This window comes from Diplotaxodon limnothrissa, linkage group LG14 (genome assembly GCF_057381915.1).
Source record: "Diplotaxodon limnothrissa isolate DT_005_m linkage group LG14, D_limnothrissa_male_GT1.1, whole genome shotgun sequence".
In the NCBI taxonomy this organism is placed as follows: Eukaryota; Metazoa; Chordata; class Actinopteri; order Cichliformes; family Cichlidae; genus Diplotaxodon; species Diplotaxodon limnothrissa.
This window is the reverse complement of record NC_140609.1, coordinates 15,232,412-15,256,601: the sequence shown is the minus strand read 5'-3', so window position 1 is coordinate 15,256,601 and position 24,190 is coordinate 15,232,412. Positions and strand designations below refer to the sequence as shown.

The window sequence follows — 24,190 nt, the reverse complement described above, 5'->3', positions numbered from 1 at the left end:
ATGACCTTCTCTGAATGTTTGCTACTCACATAGGGTATTCCAAAGAGGCCAAACTCTAGCATGCCAGGGATAGCCCATTTTATGTCATTCCAGTTGGCACCATTGTCCCCCAGCCAGTGACCTGAATATTTTCCCACACCTGGAAAGGAGGAGCGGGTCAGCAACAGGGTACGGTTTGCTCCAAAAACACGCTGCAGAGCTCTGTGGCAGAGAATTCAACAAGAAGACAAGCAGATGATACAGGGTCATTAAGATAAAAGGACAATGGGACAAAAAAGAGAGCCAGAGAGAGCACAAGGGAGAAACAGATATCGCATGCATATGCACAAACACAAATGATCAGAGAGAAAGATTGAATTGATTTACCACTACACATTAATATTTTATTCAAACAAAATCGAAGCATTATCAATCTCCACGACAATATAAAGCCCTGATGATGTTTACAAAATGTGTCTCCTGCCAGTAATACATTTTAATTAGTAGACTAAGAAAGAAGAAAAGAAATGAGTAGGAAAGCTGACAAAAGAATGATGAGCTAGCTTTAATACCAAAACAGTGCGTCAGCAACCTCACTTCAGGGAGCTTGTATTTCATGGTCTTGAGTGGGCTGTGTCTGTGTATGTGTGTGTTACCATATATAGGCAGATTGTTTCTTTCGAGTGTAAATGTGGTTACGAGGGTAGTGATGTAACTTCAGAGAATTGACATGAGCAGAGTTTAAACATTAACCCTTTAAGACCTACCATAGAACCAAGTTCGCCAGAGCTTATATTATATTTTTACATGCTGTGGAGCCATTTTTGGGAGCATTTCAAGTTGCTATACATCAATACAACCATTATAGCCCAAACTTTAATAATATGTCTGCATTAGGTGCATAGTAATTACATAAATTGCAAAAAGTGCAATAAACTACAAAAAAATTGAAAATCGTTTTTGTTTTTTTAACATATATTTCTAGTTAGAGAAATTTAAGAGGCTTATCCCTCAAAACTGTAAATACAAAAAAGTTACACAAACTAGTTTCCCACCACAGGAAATTTATTTTGAGTGTCTTCATAGTTTTATTTTTGAAATACACCAATTTTTATATACTGCAGGAAAAACGAAAATAAATATTATAGTGCAAATTTGCAAAATAACAGCATATGCATCAAAATAAACTATTTCCAGCAGTGCAATATGAGTCTTAAGCATCCCAGAAACGACACAGAAAGTCATAAAGTCAAACATAACTTTTTAAAACACATAACAAGTAAAACACAAGCTCATAAGGCCCCGATCGTAAAAAACTACATTTCCGCAAAATGACGTCACTTCCGGTTTCGGGCAGGTCATGCGGTCATGTGATAGTTCGCGCTGATGGACGTAGGAAGTGTTACAAACAGCTGATGGATCGGCGAAGCGTGTTTCTGGAATATCATGTTTTTGTTGCTGCAAGTGATTTTTATGCAGTTTTTGCAAAGCTATATGTGGAAGGAAACTGTGACCTAGGACAAGCTGATGGCATAAGATGTAAGTACAACTCCTCCAGTTTCATATGCAAAAAAAATTATTGCGCTAGCTTACTTGGTTGCAGAGCTACCGGGATTTGCTGAGTATGTTGTCTCTAAGAAGAACTCCCACTGCATTGCGTTGGACTGCAGGTAGTGATGGTAGGCCTTGTTATGCTCTCTGGAGGATCAGCAATGGGCTCAGAGGCCACTGTAATAAGAAATTGCAGTAGGCCAAAAAATGGCTCATACACATCTATGCCAAATTCAGCAAGGTTGCTGAGAACAAGGACTACTGTAGTTCAAGACAATGGAATTGGAGCCCTTCAACAGCATTCAGATAAGGAAATAAGATGAACCAATGCTAACTGGTTAGCAAGTATAAAACATTAATAATAATAAACCTGAGTATGGTGAAGCACTTTTTTATCCCTCCTCAACAGATTGCTGGCACCGACAATATATTTAATACTCCTTTCTAAGTTTGTGCACATAATGGGTCACTAAACTGTTTCAGCGCCAGACTCCAATGAGAAATTCATTCAAACACACTGGAAGCTAGACTCATTAAAACAAGTTTTCGGATTTAACACATTGAAGTCAAGTCAACTGCTCTGGACTTTAGCACAATGGGTCAGTAACATCTGATTCTACAACTATTCATTTAGAAAATTATGTAAATGGTAATGGTAAATGGCCTGCATTTGTATAGCGCTTTTCTAGTCCTTAAGGACCCCAAAGCGCTTTACACTACATTCAGTCATTCACCCATTCACACACACATTCACACACTGGCGATAGCAAGCTACATTGTAGCCACAGCTGCCCTGGGGCGCACTGACAGAGGCGAGGCTGCCGGACACAGGTGCCACCGGGCCCTCTGACCACCACCAGTATGTATATTACATTGTGTATTTTGAGTTTCCCAGAGTCTCAATATACTGAATGGGTGGCAGAAAGTTGGCCTTCGTAGCACAACCTGAACTCTTCCTGTCATTGATTATTGATGTACTCACTTTTCACTAGCCAGCACCATAGAGTACCCGTACAGACTGTGGACATCATAATGGTTTCCCCAAGACTGCTTGGCATCCATACACAGAGTCTTACTGTACATCAAGTTGTCGAGAATGTCTGAGGGAGAGAAAAGATAAAGGAGTGAAGAGCTGGAACAAGGGGTGAGGAGGCATGAAGAGAATACGAAAAAACAGTGATGGTGTTGCGATGAAGTAAAAGGACAGAAAGAATGAGATAGACATTGATGTATACTCCTATAGGATGTCAGAGCAATGAGGAAATGACAGAAAAGAGAGCAATGCAGGAAGATGACTAAGGAGGAGGGCAATAACAAGGATGGCATCAGGGGAGCGTGCCTTTTCCAGTTATGATCATCCTATCTGGGACACAGTCAGAATAAAAGACATGGCAGAAGAGTCATTTTCAAAATTCTTCTTAAGGGATCTATGATTCTAGATGAGTTTTCTAGAAAACCATCTAGGATACACTGTGCATGTACGATGACAATAAAGGGCTTTTCTATTATTATGTGTGCTAGTGTAGCTAATTTATCAAGTTGTGTACAATATTTGGGCGATGACCTGCATTTCTATGGTATCCTTTGTTTCTTTGTATTAAATGCATACCAGTATGACTAGTTTTCACAGAAAAGGCAGAAAATGGGGAAAAAATGAAAATCATTAAAACTTGCATCTTTTACTGACAGGTGCCCATTTTGAATTAGGTAGCCACAAAATAAATAAATAATTAACTTAATTAATAATAATACTAATATTTAATAGATTACTAATTAAAAATTATTATAATTAATTATAACTGCAGAGTTTATAGGGAGTGCAGAATTATTAGACAAATGAGTATTTTGTCCACATCATCCTCTTCATGCATGTTGTCTTACTCCAAGCTGTATAGGCTCGAAAGCCTTGGTAGTAAGCATATTAGGTGATGTGCATCTCTGTAATGAGAAGGGGTGTGGTCTAATGACATCAACACCCTATATCAGGTGTGCATAATTAGTAGGCAACTTCCTTTCCTTTGGCAAAATGGGTCAAAAGAAGGACTTGACAGGCTCAGAAAAGTAAAAAATAGTGAGATATCTTGCAGAGGGATGCAGCAGTCTCAAAATTGCAAAGCTTCTGAAGCGTGATCATCGAACAATCAAGCGTTTCATTCAAAATAGTCAACAGGGTCGCAAGAAGCGTGTGGAAAAACCAAGGCGCAAAATAACTGCCCATGAACTGAGAAAAGTCAAGCGTGCAGCTGCCAAGATGCCACTTGCCACCAGTTTGGCCATATTTCAGAGCTGCAACATCACTGGAGTGCCCAAAAGCACAAGGTGTGCAATACTCAGAGACATGGCCAAGGTAAGAAAGGCTGAAAGACGACCACCACTGAACAAGACACACAAGCTGAAACGTCAAGACTGGGCCAAGAAATATCTCAAGACTGGTTTTTCTAAGGTTTTATGGACTGATGAAATGAGAGTGAGTCTTGATGGGCCAGATGGATGGGCCCGTGGCTGGATTGGTAAAGGGCAGAGAGCTCCAGTCCGACTCAGACACCAGCAAGGTGGAGGTGGAGTACTGGTTTGGGCTGGTATCATCAAAGATGAGCTTGTGGGGCCTTTTCGGGTTGAGGATGGAGTCAAGCTCAACTCCCAGTCCTACTGCCAGTTTCTGGAAGACACCTTCTTCAAGCAGTGGTACAGGAAAAAGTCTGCATCCTTCAAGAAAAACATGATTTTCATGCAGGACAATGCTCCATCACACGCGTCCAAGTACTCCACAGCGTGGCTGGCAAGAAAGGGTATAAAAGAAGAAAAACTAATGACATGGCCACCTTGTTCACCTGATCTGAACCCCATTGAGAACCTGTGGTCCATGATCAAATGTGAGATTTACAAGGAGGGAAAACAGTACACCTCTCTGAACAGTGTCTGGGAGGCTGTGGTTGCTGCTGCACGCAATGTTGATGGTGAACAGATCAAAACACTGACAGAATCCATGGATGGCAGGCTTTTGAGTGTCCTTGCAAAGAAAGGTGGCTATATTGGTCGCTGATTTGTTTTTGTTTTGTTTTTGAATGTCAGAAATGTATATTTGTGAATGTGGAGATGTTATATTGGTTTCACTGGTAAAAATAAATAATTGAAATGGGTATATATTTGTTTTTTGTTAAGTTGCCTAATAATTATGCACAGTAATAGTCACCTGCACACACAGATATCCCCCTAAAATGGCTAAAACTAAAAACAAACTAAAAACTACTTCCAGAAACATTCAGCTTTGATATTAATGAGTTTTTTGGGTTCATTGAGAACATGGTTGTTGTTCAATAATAAAATTATTCCTCAAAAATACAACTTGCCTAATAATTCTGTTCTCCCTGTAGTTGCCATAGTAAATCATTTTCTACTCTTTATTGAAATATAATTTCTATAGTTCAGGGCCTCTTCTTTGGTATTTTAGTAGCATAATATTCAGTTTGCATTTTAAATGACTGCCCAGCTTTTTCTGGATTTCTTTTTTTCTTTTTTTTCTTCTAAAAGCCACAATTTACAGCTATAAGAACAGCCATGTACGTCAAATGATTAGCATGATCATGGCTCAGAAGATAAAAAACAACATCTCTTACTTGGAATGAATGGAGGGTAGTTGAGGTTGTTTGAAGCACAGCCCTTTGCTGATCCTTGCTTGAAATTAGAGACCTCATTCATGTCCTGCAAGGACATACAGTAGATTTCAGTGAGAGGACTCTTGTTTTGTTTAAAGACGGTTATGAAGTAAATTTTTTTCCATGTTTGTTAAGTTAACACAATTCTTATTATTAATGCTCTTTCTTGGCCCTTGGCCATTTTGACAATTTTCGGTCAGGCCACAACTATTCATACCTCCGTTTTCTGTATTCAAAACTGACTTACAATCCACAGTGCATCATGTTTGACCTCCCTGTAGAATCGCTCATACTCATCCACCCACCAATCTATGCAGGCTTGGCTGGTGTAATCTGGAAATACAGCCTCTCCTGGCCACACCTTTGAGGGAGAGAATGTGAGAAAAAAAACCTTGACTAGTCTACATTAGTTATCATCACTCACAGTTTACAATTCTGGTTCTGTGTAGGTGTAAGTACAAATTTTTTTATTTATGTGCTCATTTTTTATGCACTTAACATATATGGATGTGAAACATGTCTGAAACAAAGCAGCAATTTAGTCTGCAAAATAATCTATATCAACATAACACAACATCACCAATCAACATAACAGGGCACGATCAGTCAAAATTATGAGCTCTGCAGGAAAAATATAAATGTTCCTATGTAGATGTTGCAGGACCAGTTTAGGGAAGTGGCAATGACAGAAAATAGAGGACAGATGAAATACAGGAGAAGAGGGATTGATGAGAGAGAGATGGCTAAGGAGAAAAGGGATAAAGAGACAAATGAGTTGAGGAAGAGTAGAAAGGAGAGGAGAAATCGATAATGCAATAGAAATCTCCAGACGTGACTGTGTGTTAGAAGTCATCCTTAATGACATGTATTGAGAAAAATGATTAATCCACTGAGAAAGACAGAGTTTTTGTGCGTTTGTGTGTGTATGTTTGTGTGTGTGTATGTGGCTGTATTTCTGTATGTGAACACTCTTGAAGAGCACACTAGATATTAAATCTCAAGGTTGCTCCACTCTAGCTATCTTTTACCTTTACTTCCATGGGCAATAACATTACAACCTCGTTTTCAGCAAAGACATGAATCATACTTATGTACGCTCATGTGCTTGCAGACACGCACACAGACACCCCCCCCACACACACACACACACACAAACACAAAGATTTATAGGCAGATGTTTTTGGCAGATGGTCAGAAATCCAAGGTCAAAGCTCATTGATAGTCCCTTGCAGATGCTTTCCCTTGCATCTTTTTTTGAGCCCTTCCTTCCTTCAAGGCCAGATTTTGTCATCTCCAGCTGCGTAGTAATTCTGACAACAGGATATGGAATGTGCTGTCATTTGTAGCTGCATATCTCACTGTTTCTTTTACTGTTTTTATGGTCTTTTGTCTGCCAGTCTGTCTCTCGAAGTTGTTATCCACCTGTCTCTCTTCTCTTCTACCGGTATCAGTCCCTCTGCCTACCTTCTTTCCAAAGTCTCTTTCTACCTCGCATATCGTCTACCCCCTCCTTTTTTGTCTGTATCTGATAACCTATCTATTTTGTCTCTTCTGTCTCTTTGCTTCTTGTGCATGTCTCTGTCACCATGCCACAGTAAGACAGCCAGTCTGTTTCCCTTTACATTTTCATCTAATCCATTATTTGTGTTTCTCTGACTGTCTGCACATACCCCTTTCTCTGTGCATGTTTCTGTCAACAGTTAAACCTTCCTTTAAATCCACATAGGTTTCTTTTAGCTCTCCCCACTGCCCTTTATTTTAACTCTCATCTAGCTTTACTTTTGTGGTATGAACAGAAATGTCCACCTGTTTGAATGAGGTCCTGCTATGATTTTACTCAGGCACTCCAACACGGGTGCCAGGAAAAGCTTTTATCTACATATTTCTCAGCAATTATTATCTATTTTAAAAGCAGAATATATACCAGGTCTGTTTCAGTGCCTACCTGATTACAGAGGCAGCAACAGCAGAGGTTGTTGGCAGAGACACTTGAATGTTCACAATGAGAATACATAGAACTGCATATGTAAATAAACTGCACACAAGTATGGCCACACTTGTGTGCAGAAACAAACCACAAATTACAAAAAAGTTTTTTTTAACCCACACAGCTGGATGCATATAAATGAACGCGGGGACTATGGGTCTTTTCTTTCTACCTTTCTCTGTATTTCTCGCCATTACACATTCACACACAGGCCTACACACACACACACATGCACAGACCCATGGCTAATGTGTGATGTGGTGATGCAGAACTTTTTAAGATTAAGCACTAATGCAGAATCAATGCATATGTTTGACCTGTTATGGTCAGGATGGAAAAACTATTAACAGTGGGGCAGGGTCTCGCTGTGTGCATAATCAAAAGCAACACTAAAGAAAGTATTGAGCAAGACATTTTACTCTGCACTTCCACTCTCTTTTTTAAAAAATGTTCTCAACGGGGAAAAAGATCTCTCAATGAATATATTTATGTTCTATGATTGTTCTATGGAAAATTATTTTCCATGAGAACAAACCTGTGACCTTGCATCAAATATCAGCTGATTGTGTCAGTAATATAAGCAGTCCTGTAAAGAGCTATGTGTGCTATTATTGCTTCAATAGAAATTAAGCGGATAAGTAGCAGGAAGGAGCTACTAGTCAACAGAGCTACAAACTGTAGATGAAGTAAAGATATTTGTACTGCTTACATTTTCAAAAAAGATTCATTACCTCTAGGGGGGGTATCGATTATTTTGCATCATTGCGTGCCTTTCAGGAATTAAACCAGACTGAATCTATATAGTGGGAACCATACCACACACAACCCTACTGGTATATCTACTGATGCTTATATTTAGTTTTTCACATGGCTGCATAAAGTCCTTTATTTTTTACAACTGTTTTAAATTGTTCATAAAAGTTTATATAGTAAAATAAAAGTTTATATAGTTATAGTTCACATAGTTTTGTTAATTTTATTATTAGTTAACCCTTTATGAGTCCCCCAAGGTTAAATAAATAACAGACCATGATGAGTCATTTGGATGCCAGTCAAACTGTTTGACTGTCTGATTTGAACAAAATCTGTTATGCTTTTTTATGTTTTGGGTTAAGCAGCTAAAAGGTTTGAAAGGCTTTATCTTAAAAAGCCAAATTTGATAACTGAAAGAATATGCTAATATATAACCTCTAATTTCATAAGCCTTAAAAGTAGCGGACTCTAAACTGTTTGAAAATAGTTCCCATTCATTCCTGTGTTTAAGTTTGATTGAAAGCACAGCTGAAGTTTCAAAGTTAATTAAGTAATTTTCTTTTTAAGTGAGTTTCCTCTTGTTTGTTGTGTGCATGTAATTATTTAAATTAGGTTTGTGCACAAATGTGGCTCACCTCTCCTATTAGAGGAGTCACTCCATCTGATTCAGTGACCCAAGCATTTTTCGCAGTTCCACGGTCATAGGACTCATACAGAGCATCCCCAACCCTCTTACTGGTGGCTATTGCTGGATCCTGTCATAATAATATAAGTTGAAAACAAATCAGTAAATACATAAAAATTACACAGCACCATTGGCATGAGTTTCAATTGTTATTTGTTGTATCTGATGTTACAAAGATGTTACTGTGTACTGTATTATTGTATCATCACACATTATATACAGAACTCATATCACAAAATTGCTTGTAATACAAGAATAAGTTCATGTAGTAATATTTGTTAACATGTCCATTACACAAATTATTTTGTGAACAGCAAAGTATTTCTTACCAGGATAAGGATATATTTCTGCCCCTTCTCATGGAGGAATTCAGCAAACTGTGGAAGTTCTGCAAACTTCACCTTGTCATAGGTGAAATCCTTTTTATCCTCCATGTAGTCTATGTCAGTATATTGAATGTCCTGCATAGGGTAAAGAAAAATGCTGCATTGGTATGTGATGTGCATGCATTTTTTTACTTCAGAAATTATATAGGCTAGCATAGCCAAAATCTTTGTCTTTCAAAAAAAGCTCTAAATCTAATAGCATATGAAGTTAATTTACCAAGTTTTATATATGCATTGACCCTTGTGAGTTAATTTCAAATGAGTTTTAGAAATGGGCATTAGATATTCAAAGCTTCTTTTGAAATACAAAACTTTTGGCATGGCTTCTATTTATTAAAATTAAATTTGCATCTTGGATTGCAGTGTAATAGATTCCAAATGTCTCATAATGCCTCCTAAATGTACCCACTCGTGTTTTTTTTTCTTTTTGTGCTTAATTTTGGCACATCTGCTAAAAAGAATCATCATTTTCAGCATTACTTAAATGTGTCTTTCACACTGTATATTTTCATCTTAACATAGCTAGCAAAAGAAATATTGAACATTTGCATAGAGTCTTACTAACAGAAAGACCTCTGATGGACTTTTGGAGACCTAATGTGAGTGCAAACAACTTTGGTAATGTGCTGCTAAACCTTGGGAGGACAATAGCAATGTTAACACAGTCTTCCTTTTTTGCCAGGGTGTGACTTTATGCTTGCTCTCTGTCTGTTGCCTGCCAAAATCTACTTCATATCGATGGAGCAGATGGTTTGGAAGGCTCTGCCAGATCCTTCCTCTAATGGTAATCAGCTCCAGACATATTAGGGAGAATGTGATAATACCCTCTGTGGTCTATTTAATGGTTATCAAACATGTCCCTGAGTACAGCCGGAGAGAAAGCAGCTGCATCCTAATGTCTTTGGATATGAAAAAAGAGATTGGAGATTATAAGAGTGAAATATTGAGATGGGTTGGAAATTTGTTTGCATTTGAGCGTTAGATAAAACAGAGTTCAAATGACATCCTCGACTGTTGCCATCACTGCTGAGTTGTGATAGAGTTAAAATGTTTTATTGGGACACATAAAGAACATGGATAGGAGTCTACCTTAGTAATTAAAGACAAAAATGTACAGCATTGCAAAAGACTCGGTATCGAAAAGACTCTTAGCAGTTACCTCTCATGGCTCGACAAAGATAAGCAGTAGGGCTCATTCCAAAGAAAATGCCAACTAGAATTGATATTTACCAAATGTCTCAGAAAGGAATAGGCACTGGAGTAGTTTTAGCATTCAGTTCAGCGTGAATGAGATAATGAAAGGAAGTCGATTGATTGATCTTTGATCACCACTAACATTCAGTGACGTATGAAAAATAGTGATCCCAGGATTGAACCTATATAGCCCAGCAGACTCGCCATTATTTGATAGAAAGCTGGATTACCCTGTGTAAGTTAAAGGCCATCCCTATCATTGTGTCTGTCTGTCGAATTCCTGTTTCCACCTTCGTATCACGTCTCCACAGATAGTGTAGTGGTTAAGGCTCTTGCCTCCGGAACCACACAGTGGTGCATGAGTGCTTCAAATTTAACAAGGGGTGCACAAGGTGAAGTATTGATTCCCCACATTCCCCGACCTCTGAAAGCTTTACAATTGTGGTAGTAGTCAAAGGATTCCCTCTCTATAAAAACCATGCATTGCCACTACATTTCACACACTCGAGTTTTAAAATGCATGTTTTCTAAGGAAGAAACAAAGAACTAGGAAGAAGTAAAAGGCTAGGTGATGTCAGTGACACCAAGTCACATGTTTTCCATTTCCAGAATGTTCATCATGGCCACATGGTCAGTAACAGTGGTATGTAAATGGAACCTACATTTATTACATACAATGCATGATATTGTGATATAATGGAGGTAAAATATGTAAGCAAAGTTGTTCAACATGTTATCAAAATATCATAAGGACAAAATCACAGATGTTTAAGGGGGCGGCAGTAGCTCTGACAGCAATTTTAGATAGTCTGAAGAAAATGTTTTTCTAAAATATGCATGTTATGAAAGACAAATAAGGAATAAAAACCAAGCAGACAGAATCTTACATATGGAAGATCCACAGCACGGTTCCTCTCCACTGTTTCCTTGACTATACTGAGGTTGCCATAGTTCCACCGAGAAAGCTGGAATCCCAGTGACCAGTAGGCAGGAATGACAGGCTTGCCAATGAGCTGAATAGCATGATTGGAAATACTTTTAATGTAATTACCACGTCAAGGCAACACAAAACCCACTTCACCCAACAGTATTAACCAGAAAACCTGCCAGACATATTTCTGAATTTAGAAAATCACCTCGAGGAATTCATGCACCACTTGTTCTGGTGTGTCACCAAAGAAAATGTAGAAGTCAAGCACCCCTCCAATTGTCCTGTAGGTCACAGCTGGGGCGGGCTGCAGTGTCACATCTGGTGAAAACACAGAGACAAAACGTATAAGTATCAGTATTATGTTTAAAAATAAATTACAACCCCAAATTGATTGTAAACCATTGTGTACCACCGGTCCTCTGTTTTGATAAACCAACTTTCTTGTTGTTTTAATTCTTCAGAGAATTATTACTTTAGACCTAAACACAATTGTATAAGGAGGACGTATCCGTCAATTTCTATGGAAATCAATATATTAAAAAAACTTACATGAAGCAACTGTAAGCATAAGCGACAGAAACATGTCAGTGGGAATCACTAATGCTTTCAGTCATCTCCTTCTCAGAATAAAGCAGTCATGAAATATTCTCTTTGATTTGTCAGCACAATTCTTTGATTGATGCAACAGTAGCTCCTTTTGTGTTGGGGGATGAGGATTAACTGGCGGTTCGTATGCCCTTGAACCATTTAGAGATGATTTTCTTGTCCCGATGTTACATGTATCAGTGTAAACATACGATATGTTTGTACTTTTTTGGCAGTATGTATGAGAGTGCTTGTGCACATACATTCTGTAGTTTTTAAACACAGTGCTGCTCAAATGTTTTTTTATGCGTACGTGTGCATTTGTTTGCGTGCTCGAACCCATGTGTATTTGCTTTTATCCAAGTACCAACAAGTGTTCTTGCATTTGTGTTAGCGTAACTTTACCCATAGCATTGCTGTTCAGGAGAAACACCCCAAATGACTTCCCACTATTATCTTCCAGACAGAGGAAAAAGGGATAGTGTCCATAGAGGTTATGTGTTCCCTGTAGAGAAGAAAGGAGGAGACAAATGAATATAGGGCATTGGTGCCTTGTGAGACCACCATGTGGGAGACTTACTGAAACTGAGGGGGTGCCTACACGGCATAATCAGCTTACAAGGCATTCAATTATAAGCCTTTTGCGAAGGCAAATGCACATGTAAGACACACATGTAAACATGCCACACACGCACAACTAAGCAGGCCTGATTTGAGCAGGCCTTATTTTAAGCACATATGTCTCTTTGTGTTTGTGTGTGTGTGTGTGCTGTGTTTACCCCATTAGGAAAAGCATCTCTTGTGAAAATTGGCCAGGTTCTCCAGTTTGTGTCATGCCGATATTGCCTATGGACATGCTCCCCCAGGCCATAAATATTATGGGATGGGAGCTTAGCAGACAGCTGTATGTACTGGTCTTCAAACACAATTGGAGCCATTCTAGTGTCAAACCTGAATGTCAAACCAGAAAAAAAGTAAAGTTAAGTAGGAAGTGAAGAGACACACTGATGTACTGGGATGTGGAATAAGGGAGAGCAGATAAGAGTGAATTTGTGTGAGACACAAAAATAAAGAAAATGAGCATGAGATGGAGCAAGAAGAGAGTGGGAATGAGACAGAGACTGTTACGTCCCCACATGAAAGCTAGACGAAGAGGGAGGGGGACAGTAACAGTTGGATCCGGGTTGAAATGAAAAGGATGCCAGGCAGAGGTGTTTAACACAAAATAAATCTTTATTATAATTAATTAACCCAATAATCATATAAGCAGTAACAACAGAAAGAGACAGCAACGCTGCTTTAATGACAAATCTGACAGGCCAACCCAAAGAGATGGCGACCGCTTCAACTAAGAAAACAACTATAAGGCTCCAATAGAATAAGACAGCAACGCTGCTATTAGGAATAACCAGGCAGGCCAAGAAATGGAGGCTGCCGTCATTTAAGCAAAACCACTGCCCAGTTGCACGCACGCACGCACGCACGCACGCACGCACGCACGCACGCACGCACGCAGCAGGCCTTTTCCACACCTAGACCTAGACCTTACATTCACACTATACAAAACACAGAGCAAACCCATCACTATGCGCTGCGCGAGAGTGCATCAGCCACCAGATTCTCAGTCCTTTTCTTGTGTTGGATAACCAGATCATAATCCTGCACCAGCAATGCCCAGCGCATTAGTTCCTGGTTGTGGTTGTACATATGTTGGAGGAATGTAAGGGGATTGTGATCTGTATACAACGTAACTGGAAAGGAGCTAGAGCCCACATACACAGTGAAGTGCTGCAAGGCCATCAGCAGCGCTAGAGCTTCTTTTTCTATGGTGGAATAGTTTAGCTGATGACGCTTGAACTTTGTAGAATAGCAGCAGACTGGGTGACACACACCCTCTGTGTCGTCCTGTAACAGTACCACACCAGCTCCGGTGGCACTGGCGTCAACTTCCAGTTTGAAAGGCTGAGAGAAGTTGGGGGCTGCCAGAACCGGGGCGCTGCAAAGGAGAGATTTTGCAGACTCAAATGCATGCTGGCATTCCCCTGACCACTCAAAAGCGATTTTGGGGCTACATAGCTTTGTCAAAGGGGCCACAACTACCGCAAAGTTCTTACAAAAACAGCGATAGTATCCACTCATGCCCAGGAACCGCTTTAGCTCCCGCCTAGTGGCTGGGGCTGGGTAGCTGAGGACAGCCTCGACTTTTGCCTCTACCGGGTGAACCTGCCCGAAACCCAGCGACAGGTATTACAATACCTTGTAACATCTGCCTTCATTGCTGGCCAGAAGAAGTGCTGCAGAATACGGTCATACGTTTTAGTTACCCCCAAATGTCCTGACCATGAATGATCATGGGCTAATTGTAGCACATGCTGACGCAAACTAGACGGGACCACTATCTGTTGGACTACACTCTAGTCCTCCCCTGGCTTTGAGGTCCACCTGTTAACAGGAGAAGCGATTTTAAACAGCCCCATCCCTTTTGGCTTACGTGGTGTTGAGGCTGGCTGTCTGTAGGCCTCGCAGTCCTCTATTAAATGGCCAGATTTAAAACAGTAAAAACATTTCCGGTCTTACCTGGGACGAGGCACAGGTACCTCTCCCCTTGTGTCTTGCTCACCACTAGCACCGCTAGCCTTCGCTAGGGTGCCGCGTCGCTCATGCTTAACTCGTCAGCCAGTGTCGCGGCCCTGCTGCAACGTGGAGACCTTCTGTTCGTTCAGATGTACTGCCATCCGCTCGGACATGCAGTTTTTAAATTCCTCAATGAGAATTAACTCCCATACCGAAACTAGGTCTGCAGCTTTACAGGCCATACACCATCGGTCAATGAGGACACTCTTTTCCCTCGCAAAATCCAGGAAGGATTGACCCTGCACCTTTTTCAACCCCCGAAATCGCTGCCTATAAGCCTCGGGGACTAGTTCGTAGGCTAACAGGATAGTACTTTTCAGTTTGTCGTAATCCAAACTGCACTCAGCGGACAACGAGGAACAAACTTCCTGTGCCTTGCCCACCAGCTTGCACTGCAGCAGGATGGCCCACGCATCCCGCGGCCAACGCAAGGCTGTCACTATCCGTTCAAATGATTCAAAGTAAACCTCCACCTCAGTGTCACGAAACACAGGGACCAGATGACTATTACTGCCTACATCAAACTGTACCTCTGTCTGTGACAGCAAGGCCGCCACAGGAGGGGAGGAGGCCTGCTGGAGTTCCAGCTGTCGCAACTTGACCTTAGTCTCCGCCTCCAACTCCACCTTCTTCAGCTCGACCTCCCTAGCGCTACCCAGCTCCGCCTCCAAACGCCTAAGCTCTAACTCCTTTTTCAGCTGGAACTCACGCTCCTCCTTTCCCAGTTGGAGATGAGCCAGACGGACTCTGAGCCTAGCATCCTGCTTAGAACCCTCCGATGACTGGGTGGAGAGCGGATCAAAATGGGGCAGTGTCATTGGCCCACAGGTGTAGACACTGGAGGTTCTACGACCTGGCCTGGAACATGAGGCGCTGTAGGTACTAAGTCCAACCAGACTGGGTGTGCTCGGGGGTTCTTGCATTACAACCACCCCCTTCTCCAACAGCCCAGACACCAGAGCGGCCTTCAGCTCCGCTTTGCGTAGACCAGTGGAGACACTGATCCCGTAATATGTTGCCACCTCATGCATATCCCTCTTCCTACAAACATCCAGCAGGGCAAGCGACGGCTTTGCCATAAATCCAGCAATATCAAAAGTGGCCATGAAACTCATAACGGCCCGCAAAACACAAGCTAACCACTCAAGGGCCACACAACACCTTCACTACACAACCAAAAACAGGCGAAATAAAATGTGTTGTATCAAGACAACCATTAACTAAAATTCTACCAACCCTCTCCCAAGTCCTGCCTACTCAGAGTCTAGCCTCACCTAGCTTCTGGAGCTTCTGGAGCAGAGACATTTTGACAAATTGAGTTGCAGGAAAAAAAAACAGCGAGTAGACAGGCCATCCCATCAAGCTGTAATAAGCCCTCTGGGTAACATTTCTGTAGTCTTCAAAACAAGACATACACTGGTTACTGAAATACCAAGCCTGCTGAACTTTCAAACAGCTGTCAGATATTACAAGTAAAGGTTTTAAATGCTGTAAATATATGATATTATTTTCATTTAACATCTTAACCCTAATTCTGTTCAAAAAGATCATTTCCACATGACAGGCACACAGGCTTAATAGAATGATTATGAGCAACATTGTCCATTTATCTATATAGTAAATAAATAACAGATGTCAGTGGAATTTAATGCCATAATAAATACCTGGGGTAACCTCCTGCAATTTTTATGATTTAAAAGTAAATATGTAAATATTGTTATCACTGTATTTTATGGACTTTTTACAGTTCATGGCCTGCTTATTCTCATATTCTTATCAAACTATAATTACATTATAACAATTTAGATCTTGGTAAACATTCCATGTGCTTAAAAATCCCACAATGGTTGTCTCTGTAGCTATGCTTCACCCACAGTGCCAAAAAGGATCAGTTTGGTTGCTAAATCACAAATAATCTTCATCTGCTTATCTTAAAATTTATCTTGAAAATAATTTTAAAGGCCTGTGACTAAAAGTTGTGTGCAGTGTTGAGAAAGATAAATGCAACTTTTAAAAGCAGGTCAAACCAACAGCTTTCATTTTATGTAACTGTGACTTTAACTTTGTCTTTCATTATTTGTTTTTTGTAAGTAAAGAGTGTTGAAGAAAATAATTAACTGACTCTTTTTTTTCTTATAGAAACATAACTCAACAATGAAAGAAAGCCAATAAAAGACAAAACACTAAAAGCAAAGGATTAGATAAAATGACTGTTGTACATGTTTTGTCATTTTGAAATGTGTTGGCATGTCTGAGCAATATGAATTCTCTATTGGCAGTGTAACTTTTGTTTCACCACTTTCTGCCAAGAGCAAAGATCAACTACAGGAGTGTAAACTATCGTTATCAGTATTTTAGAGCACAGAGATTATTCTAAGTATTGAACATTTGCAATCAACCAAAGAAATCCCCGTACACTGTAGAGAGTTTGAATCAGAAAAATGGACATCCTATTTTTTTCATGAAATAATTGTGGACCTCTGTCTACAAGCTATTTTTTATACCAATGGAATTTATTAAAAATAAATATATTTTCCTACATTGAATGAAATGATAAAAACCTCCTTTTAACCTTTCCCCACCAATGATAATAATAATTAGTTTTTTGTCAAACAACTGCACAAAGGGCGCATTGACTGGCGCCTGGTTGTAAATTTCATTATCGTTACATCCAGGAAGACTGATAAGCCGCAGTGATACCTATATCGATGACATCCACACAATTTGCACCCCTACTATAAATTAAACATTTTCAAAGGTTGCTTTGGCTTTCACTTTTCCTGTAAATAAATCCACATTTACCTAGTAGGGAAATTTGTCATGCACCATAAAAGCCAATAATGATGTACAAAACACCATTAGCACTAATGTATGCAATTGTTGTTTTGCTCTATTTATCTGTGTTTGTGTGTTCTGTGGAGGAGTTTGTCACTGCAATGTCACACAGGGCCAACAAAGCATGCACTGAATCAACACGAAAATAATGACTTATTGTTTGAGAAACTGTCTTGTAACATGGAATGGTGTCACCTGCCAGTTTTGCATGACAGCGAGTTGGTGTGCTGCTGAGACCACCTTTGTGGCTTCCTTACACATCTGCTTCAAGTGATGCACATAACCTGTGGTTCCGAATTTCCAGTGTCAAATGTTTAAGGGGACAGTTCTGATAAGTAATACTTGTAATTCTAAATAAATATTTAATAGGTCAATTTATCTTATATTAAAATTTCAGTACCATGGCATCTTAGCATTATTATGGAAAATCTCCTCCACACTACGCAATCCTCTGCTGCTATACATGCTTTAACTCAGAAATGCCCTCATCCCTCTTTACTAGCGCAACCATAGTATATAAAAAAAAATGTATAAAGTACATAAGAAATTATAATAACAATTACCTTCATGTGAATCGTGTTTTTTTTAATGAATACACACAGTTTGAATAGTCTGATATCTTTTGTATATCCAATCTGAAACAGCAAATATACATGGTATATACACACAATGAGCACTTACACAACGTTTTGGTTCTCCTCTCTGCGTACAGTAAGGCCAAAGGGTTTCTGTGTGATCTGCAATGTGTTGTTGATGGGACTGGATGGTGTAGGGTTGAGGCTAAGGATGTGCTCATGGGGGACTTCAAACCTCTTATTGTTGGGATCATAAATCTGAGGGAAAGGAAACAGTCATTTTAGGCAGTTAGACAGAACTCTCGCTGTCTCAGTAATACTCAGTTGTGTATATTTCTATTCTTCATTCTCAACAGCTTTTATGGTAAATGGTAAATGGCCTGTATTTGTATAGCGCTGTACTTAGTCCCTAAGGACCCCAAAGCGCTTTACACTACATTCAGTCATTCACCCATTCACACACACATTCACACACTGGTCATGGCAAGCTACATTGTAGCCACGGCTGCCCTGGGGCGCACTGACAGAGGCGAGGCTGCCGGACACTGGCGCCACCGGGCCCTCTGACCACCACCAGTAGGCAACGGGTGAAGTGTCTTGCCCAAGGACACAACGACCGAGACTGTCCGAGCCGGGGCTCGAAACGGCAACCTTCCGATTACAAGATGAACTGCCAACTCTTGAGCCACGATCTTTTATATTAAAGATACTTTGATTAAACTGCTTCTGAAATGAATAGTGTATCTCATAATTTATTACTTTGCTGTAAAATCTGGCCCTGCAAACATGCATACAAGAATATAAACCCAGAATGGTGTCAATGTTCACCTTAAATCTGAGTCGATTCTTTGTCTGCATTTCTGCGTCAATTGCCAGTTCCTTTATGTGTTGACCAAATAGAGGTGGAGATTCCATTCTTGTCAGTTTTGCCTTTATAGCTGCAAAAATAAACAGATGACAGTAAGATGGCAAGAAGTTTAATATATCATCCACATAATACAATATATTTACATAATGTAGAAATCAGTTACATAAGAAACATAAGTTTAAAAAATGAAAACAAAACAACAATTCAGTTTTGTTATATTTTATTATAAAGAGAAACTGTGTGAGCAAACATTCGTCAGGGTCAGTCGTTCAATTCAGGTGTAGCACCACATTAAAATCTTCAGGTGAACTTAGACTGGACTTTATTTAAACAATATGTATTGCCAACTTCTTTTACCTCCATGATAAAAGGTTACAGAGTACTTAGTTGGCTCTGTTGTACTAATTTGCATAGTATCCTTAAGCAATACCTTTGCCAAATGGTATTACATTTTAAATTAGATATGGATAAAAAAAAGGAATGCTTTCATTTTTATGTGTTGGTTCAATTCCCAACACATACAAATCTCAGGCTGGGCTTATATATATATATTCATGACTGTTTTTGAATATTCTACTGAGTCCAAGCACATACAGACTTCTTTCTATTTATGTGCATATTTTTATCAGTTAGTGAGCACATGACTCTGAATTAAAGAATACAGAGGGGGTTTAAGGTTTTACCATAAGAATTTGGTGTCTCCTGTGATTCCACAGTATATCCATAGTTGGTTGGGAAGAAACACCAGGGAACATTACTCTCATCCCGTGGACTCCAACAACAGCCACGTTCCTGACATATCTCCTGTTAAGAGTATTGTTGCCAATATAATTATTTGTAGTGTCATTACTGTTACTATTAGAAGTGATTTTTGTCACAATAGCAAATGCTTAAATTGTGTAAATAATATTTATTTATTTAATTATTCATAAATTAATAAATAAACAAAATCCCCATACATACACTTTACACTTTAGGAAATTAGTTTACCTGTGATGCTCCAGAATCAGGGAAGCAATCTACTCTCTCACCCAGAGGCATGCTGGGACATGTTGGCACAAATGTATCTGTAATTTCTGAGAAAAGAACAATACAACTAAGTCACAATTATAAAGGGTAAACCTTGTAATTTTACAAACTGACATTAGTGTGCAGATTATTCTCTGGTTTAGAAATGATAATCATGTGAGCAAAAGAAAAGTAAAGGAGGAAGTGATTTTATGTTACTTAAAACTTAGATGTGTATTTCTCTGTGGTCCACCTACCTTCTTTCACACCAGATTGTCCCGTGGCAAAAAGAACTATGAATGCGATTGATATAACACTCATAATCGTAAACATCACCATTAACATCACCTCCAACTTAGAGAAGCGTTTTTTCGCCATCTAACAGAGAAAAAATGCACAAGAACAAAATATTCATACGTACACAGTGATTACAAAGGCCAGCATCATTAACACTCGTTAATGATAGCAAGTTTACTACAGGCAAGGTCTCAGAGGTACAAAAACCTTTAGCTGCGTAATGATGCCCATTGGCAGGAGGCACACTCACAGACGTGCAAAAAAATAAAAATAAATAAAAACATATTTAACACACACATACATTTTCCTTCCATTAACCTTGATTTTTTGGCAACAAGTCTTACAAAGGTGGGATAGGTATTAAATTCAGTAAAATAAAACTATAAACGAGAAGGAGAGTGGAGTGAGACTGAAAAAGAATCTGGAAAGGAAAGCTGTCCAACAGGCTTAGCCTACTCTTTGCAAAGGCACCCAACATACAGCTCAAGCAATTAGGCTTCACTCCAGTATAGTCTACTCTTGTAGACAAAAACAAGGTGAATATCTGGATGTGTGTGTGTGTGTGTGTGTGTGTGTGTGTGTGTGTGTGTGTGTGTGTGTGTGTGTGGCTATGTGTCTGTTTGGGTGTGTGAGAAGCTTATAGCTATCCTGTTTAATGTGCTGTGAAGAGCAGGTGAGGGCGTAGAGAGAGACAGAGAGCCAAATGTCTGCATGCCCCTGTGTGTTAGCAATCAGCTGCACGTTATAGAGAAACACTGAAAAGCACCTGCAAACATGCAATGTAAGGCACAGAGAAAAAAATACACAAACATAGTGTATGTTTAAAGTACAAATTCTTTAGGCTCTCTACTCCTCCTTTTGGCTTCCACTGAATACATAAAAGTAGGTTTCACTAAATCTTCCAACACACAGAAATCCTGAAACTAACACTGTTTTACAGCTGCACTTTTGAGGTTCCCTGAGTACAGCAAGTTTAAAATATTATATTTAAATAGAACTTTTATTAAACTCAATGACAGACCAGGAGGCAGTTAGCTACCTGTAATTAAGTTTAAGACTAGCATAAAAATTGCATATGTGATGTGCATCGTAACAACAACAACAAAAAAAAGAAAAGAAAATCAGCATCAAAGAACCCTCATAAGATATCTGTTCAATGGAACCGCAATATAGTTTACACTATGCTTTTATGCCACTGGCAAAGAGCTTCATATAACCAACATAATCATTAATGCAGTCTTTCTTTGTCCATATTAATGTGAGTATAATTATATAATTTAAGCGCCTACAATCTACAAAATGTTAAAAAATGAAGAAAATTCCCACTGAACATCAGCTTCTTGTAGGTATGTAGTCATAACAAGAAAGATCTTTGAATGTAAAATTGTCTTTTCTGTTTATATATCATTATTCAGCAAAATCATAATTCGTGCAGTACAATCAAAAGACTGTAATATACACTGTAAGGTATTGTTATTAGTTTTTGACTGAAACTGCCTGCCTCTGTAATCTTACCTTGGCACTCTTTGGAGATTGGAGCAAAGTGTGCCCCGTTCAAGAGAGATAACAGCTTTTCAATCCACAGGATGTGGAAGTGTTGCACATGGACAAGGAGGCTCAGCCCCCTTTACTGTTCCATGAATGGTTGTGTGTGTGCAGGGCTGTGTCTCCACTGTTTGAGAGAAGAAGTGAAACCCAAAATCCCCTCATCTGGGTGTTAAAATCATTCATTTACCACAGTCACGGAGTCTGTATGGGTGTGTCTGCATGTTTATGCTTGTATGGTTATAGTTTAACTAAAGATTACTGTGCATTTTCAATGGTTTACGTAAGATGTGACTTAGAGAGTGCAATCTTTACACCGTTGTTGCTGTAGCACTTCAACGCAGTAGTCAACACATGTACAGATTCAAATTCACTCAGTTGGTAGTAGAAAACTGAATTTTTATACCAGGAAGAAGAAACTTTTTAGGAACTTTTAGAACATAGAATATTATGTAAAAAAATTTAATTTATTGGGAAATAATTGTTTGTGTAAATGTGAGGACATTACTCTCAGGTTATATCAGTTTAGCAAATAAAGGGTCAACAAATCCAATAATTCAATTTGGAGAACCCCCCACAGCTGGCTGCAAGTGGATATTTACATTCGAGGATGAGAATTTCTGAATTATGTCAACATACTACAGAGCTCTACTTGAAATAAGAGAGCTACATGTTGCCAGCATTGCTCATTTTTATCTTGGCATTATAAAAGCACTTCCTAAGTATTATCCTAAGGAGTTGTATGATGCACTCCTTGTTGATGAGTTTCATGATTTTCCTTGTTAAGATGCAGTCCCGTTTTTGACAGGGGGCTTCCTTTCCACATAATTTCATGACTATGAAGTTTCCCTGGTCTCGTATTCATGAGACCAAGAAAAGTTATTCCATGATCAAGTGCTGCTTGATTTAGCTCATCCCAAACGTGACATCCAAGACATAATCTATGCCATTTCATGTTATACTTTAGTAGTAAATTTATTCTATACCATTGCAAAGCAGAATAGTGAGGAAGAACATGAGGTATTTATCACGTAGTGGCACAGTAGTCTTCCAACATAGAGCTCGATGGTAATAAACAATGCAATGAGCCATTCTGTGTGTAATCATTCAAGCAGGAGAGGCTTCTATCCCTGTCGCCATAATTTAACTGTCCAGCAAATACATAAGAGCATATTTAGCTTGCATGTAGTACATGCTGGGGGATGAAAGTGTTCAAGTTCTTCTGTTGATCATTATGCTCCCTCTTGGTCTTTCTCTCCTTACAAATCCAATTCCACTCTGTCACTGCCAATATCTGGTGCTCTCCCTCAAGAATGCACTGCCAGCCAATTTCAATAGAACAAACTGAAATTGGCAATTCACTCCCCTGTATCGATCCAGTCACTTTAAAACTAGGCACTCAACATTGAGAGCTGCCAACCAACCAAGTTATATATGGGGTTCATGTATACCTGTGTTTCTTTTTGTTTGCTTGTGGGTCTAGAAAGGAAACCTGTACAGCATATCTGACGACCAAGACCTTGTGTGCGTGTGTAGATATGAACGTGTGTGCTTGTACATTTTGCTGTTGATATTTCGCAGCCAACCTGTTTTCTCAGGACACAATAAAACACTCAAGGTCTCAATATTATAAACACAGTAATACGGTTTCAGATACGGCATCAGTTCTCTGATAATGTTTCTATAATAAGGTATTCTCACCAACAATAAATTCCAGTTAAAATTAATTGACCGAAATAATATACCACTCAGACTAATATGTTTTCTCTGTTTAATGTGTGCTGTTATAGTCTTCATTTGATTTGATTTTGCTGTTCTAATACAATGACTCAACTCATCCCCAGGAGCATAATGATCAACAGAAGAACTGGAACACTTTTATATACCAGAAACTGTCTGTTACATATATTGCATGACACCATATGGACTGTTGCTGAAATGTAAAAACTCCTGTAACTGGTGTGTTACATCTTTTTTTTAATTTACTTTTTCATGAGGATAAAGTTTTGTATTTTTTCATGTGCACAATGTGCCATTTCTTATCTAACTTATTTATACATTTTTATTTCAGTATTCCTTTGATGTTTTCTTCTGTATTGTACTTGCTAACCATGGCTGTGTTCACATGCTGCTGTGTTATGCAGTGAAACAACGGCAGTACTGACAATATAAAAAGTACAAAGCAGACGAGGAGCTGTATGGAGTTTTCATGCACTGATCGCACAAGTTCATCAAGCAAGATCTTTAATCACTCATCTGCCTGTTTTCCGGGCTGTTTGGCTGCTAGCAAGTGAGTTCTCATCAGTTCAATTTTGTACTCTTAACAGGTACTCCCAACAGATTTAGGATTCATTTTTAAATTCTTGTATTTACTTTCTTATACACCAAGAAAGCTGTTTTTGTTAGTTGTTCCTTGTACTAAAGACTAAGAGGGACAGAACCTCTGTCGGTCTGTGGCACCAAAGCTGTGGAACAGTTTACCACTACAACTACATTTAACTGACTCTGTGGACTCTGTGGCATAGTTTTATTTTTTTTTAAACCACCTCTTTATTTTATTGTGTATTATTGTGTATTTTTATTAGTTATCATGGCACCACATTTGGAGGTAACTTTACTTAATTACCTATTAGTGTATTCTTTACATTGCTTACTCCTTACAACACTGACAAACTCAATGATGATGTCATTGCTCTAGTCCAGGGGTAGGCAACCTTTCTG

The 24,190-nt window shown here is 39.2% G+C and overlaps 1 protein-coding gene across 1 annotated transcript in view; it reads right to left on the bottom strand.

The window, feature by feature from the left end:
- The window catches only part of si (sucrase-isomaltase), a 67,952-nt gene extending 47,947 nt beyond the window's left edge, over positions 1-20,005 (bottom strand). Inside the window, exons 1-15 of the mRNA XM_085371709.1 lie at positions 19,885-20,005; positions 19,610-19,695; positions 19,303-19,423; positions 18,580-18,689; positions 17,858-18,009; positions 12,487-12,658; positions 12,113-12,212; positions 11,328-11,440; positions 11,079-11,204; positions 8,941-9,072; positions 8,562-8,681; positions 5,434-5,547; positions 5,148-5,232; positions 2,513-2,630; positions 30-201 (exon numbers count right to left, since the gene is read on the bottom strand). Of these exons, the coding sequence (XP_085227835.1) occupies positions 30-201; positions 2,513-2,630; positions 5,148-5,232; positions 5,434-5,547; positions 8,562-8,681; positions 8,941-9,072; positions 11,079-11,204; positions 11,328-11,440; positions 12,113-12,212; positions 12,487-12,658; positions 17,858-18,009; positions 18,580-18,689; positions 19,303-19,423; positions 19,610-19,695; positions 19,885-20,005 (1,842 nt within the window). The remainder of the gene's footprint in view (positions 1-29; positions 202-2,512; positions 2,631-5,147; positions 5,233-5,433; positions 5,548-8,561; positions 8,682-8,940; positions 9,073-11,078; positions 11,205-11,327; positions 11,441-12,112; positions 12,213-12,486; positions 12,659-17,857; positions 18,010-18,579; positions 18,690-19,302; positions 19,424-19,609; positions 19,696-19,884) is intronic.
- Positions 20,006-24,190: the final 4,185 nt, after the last annotated feature.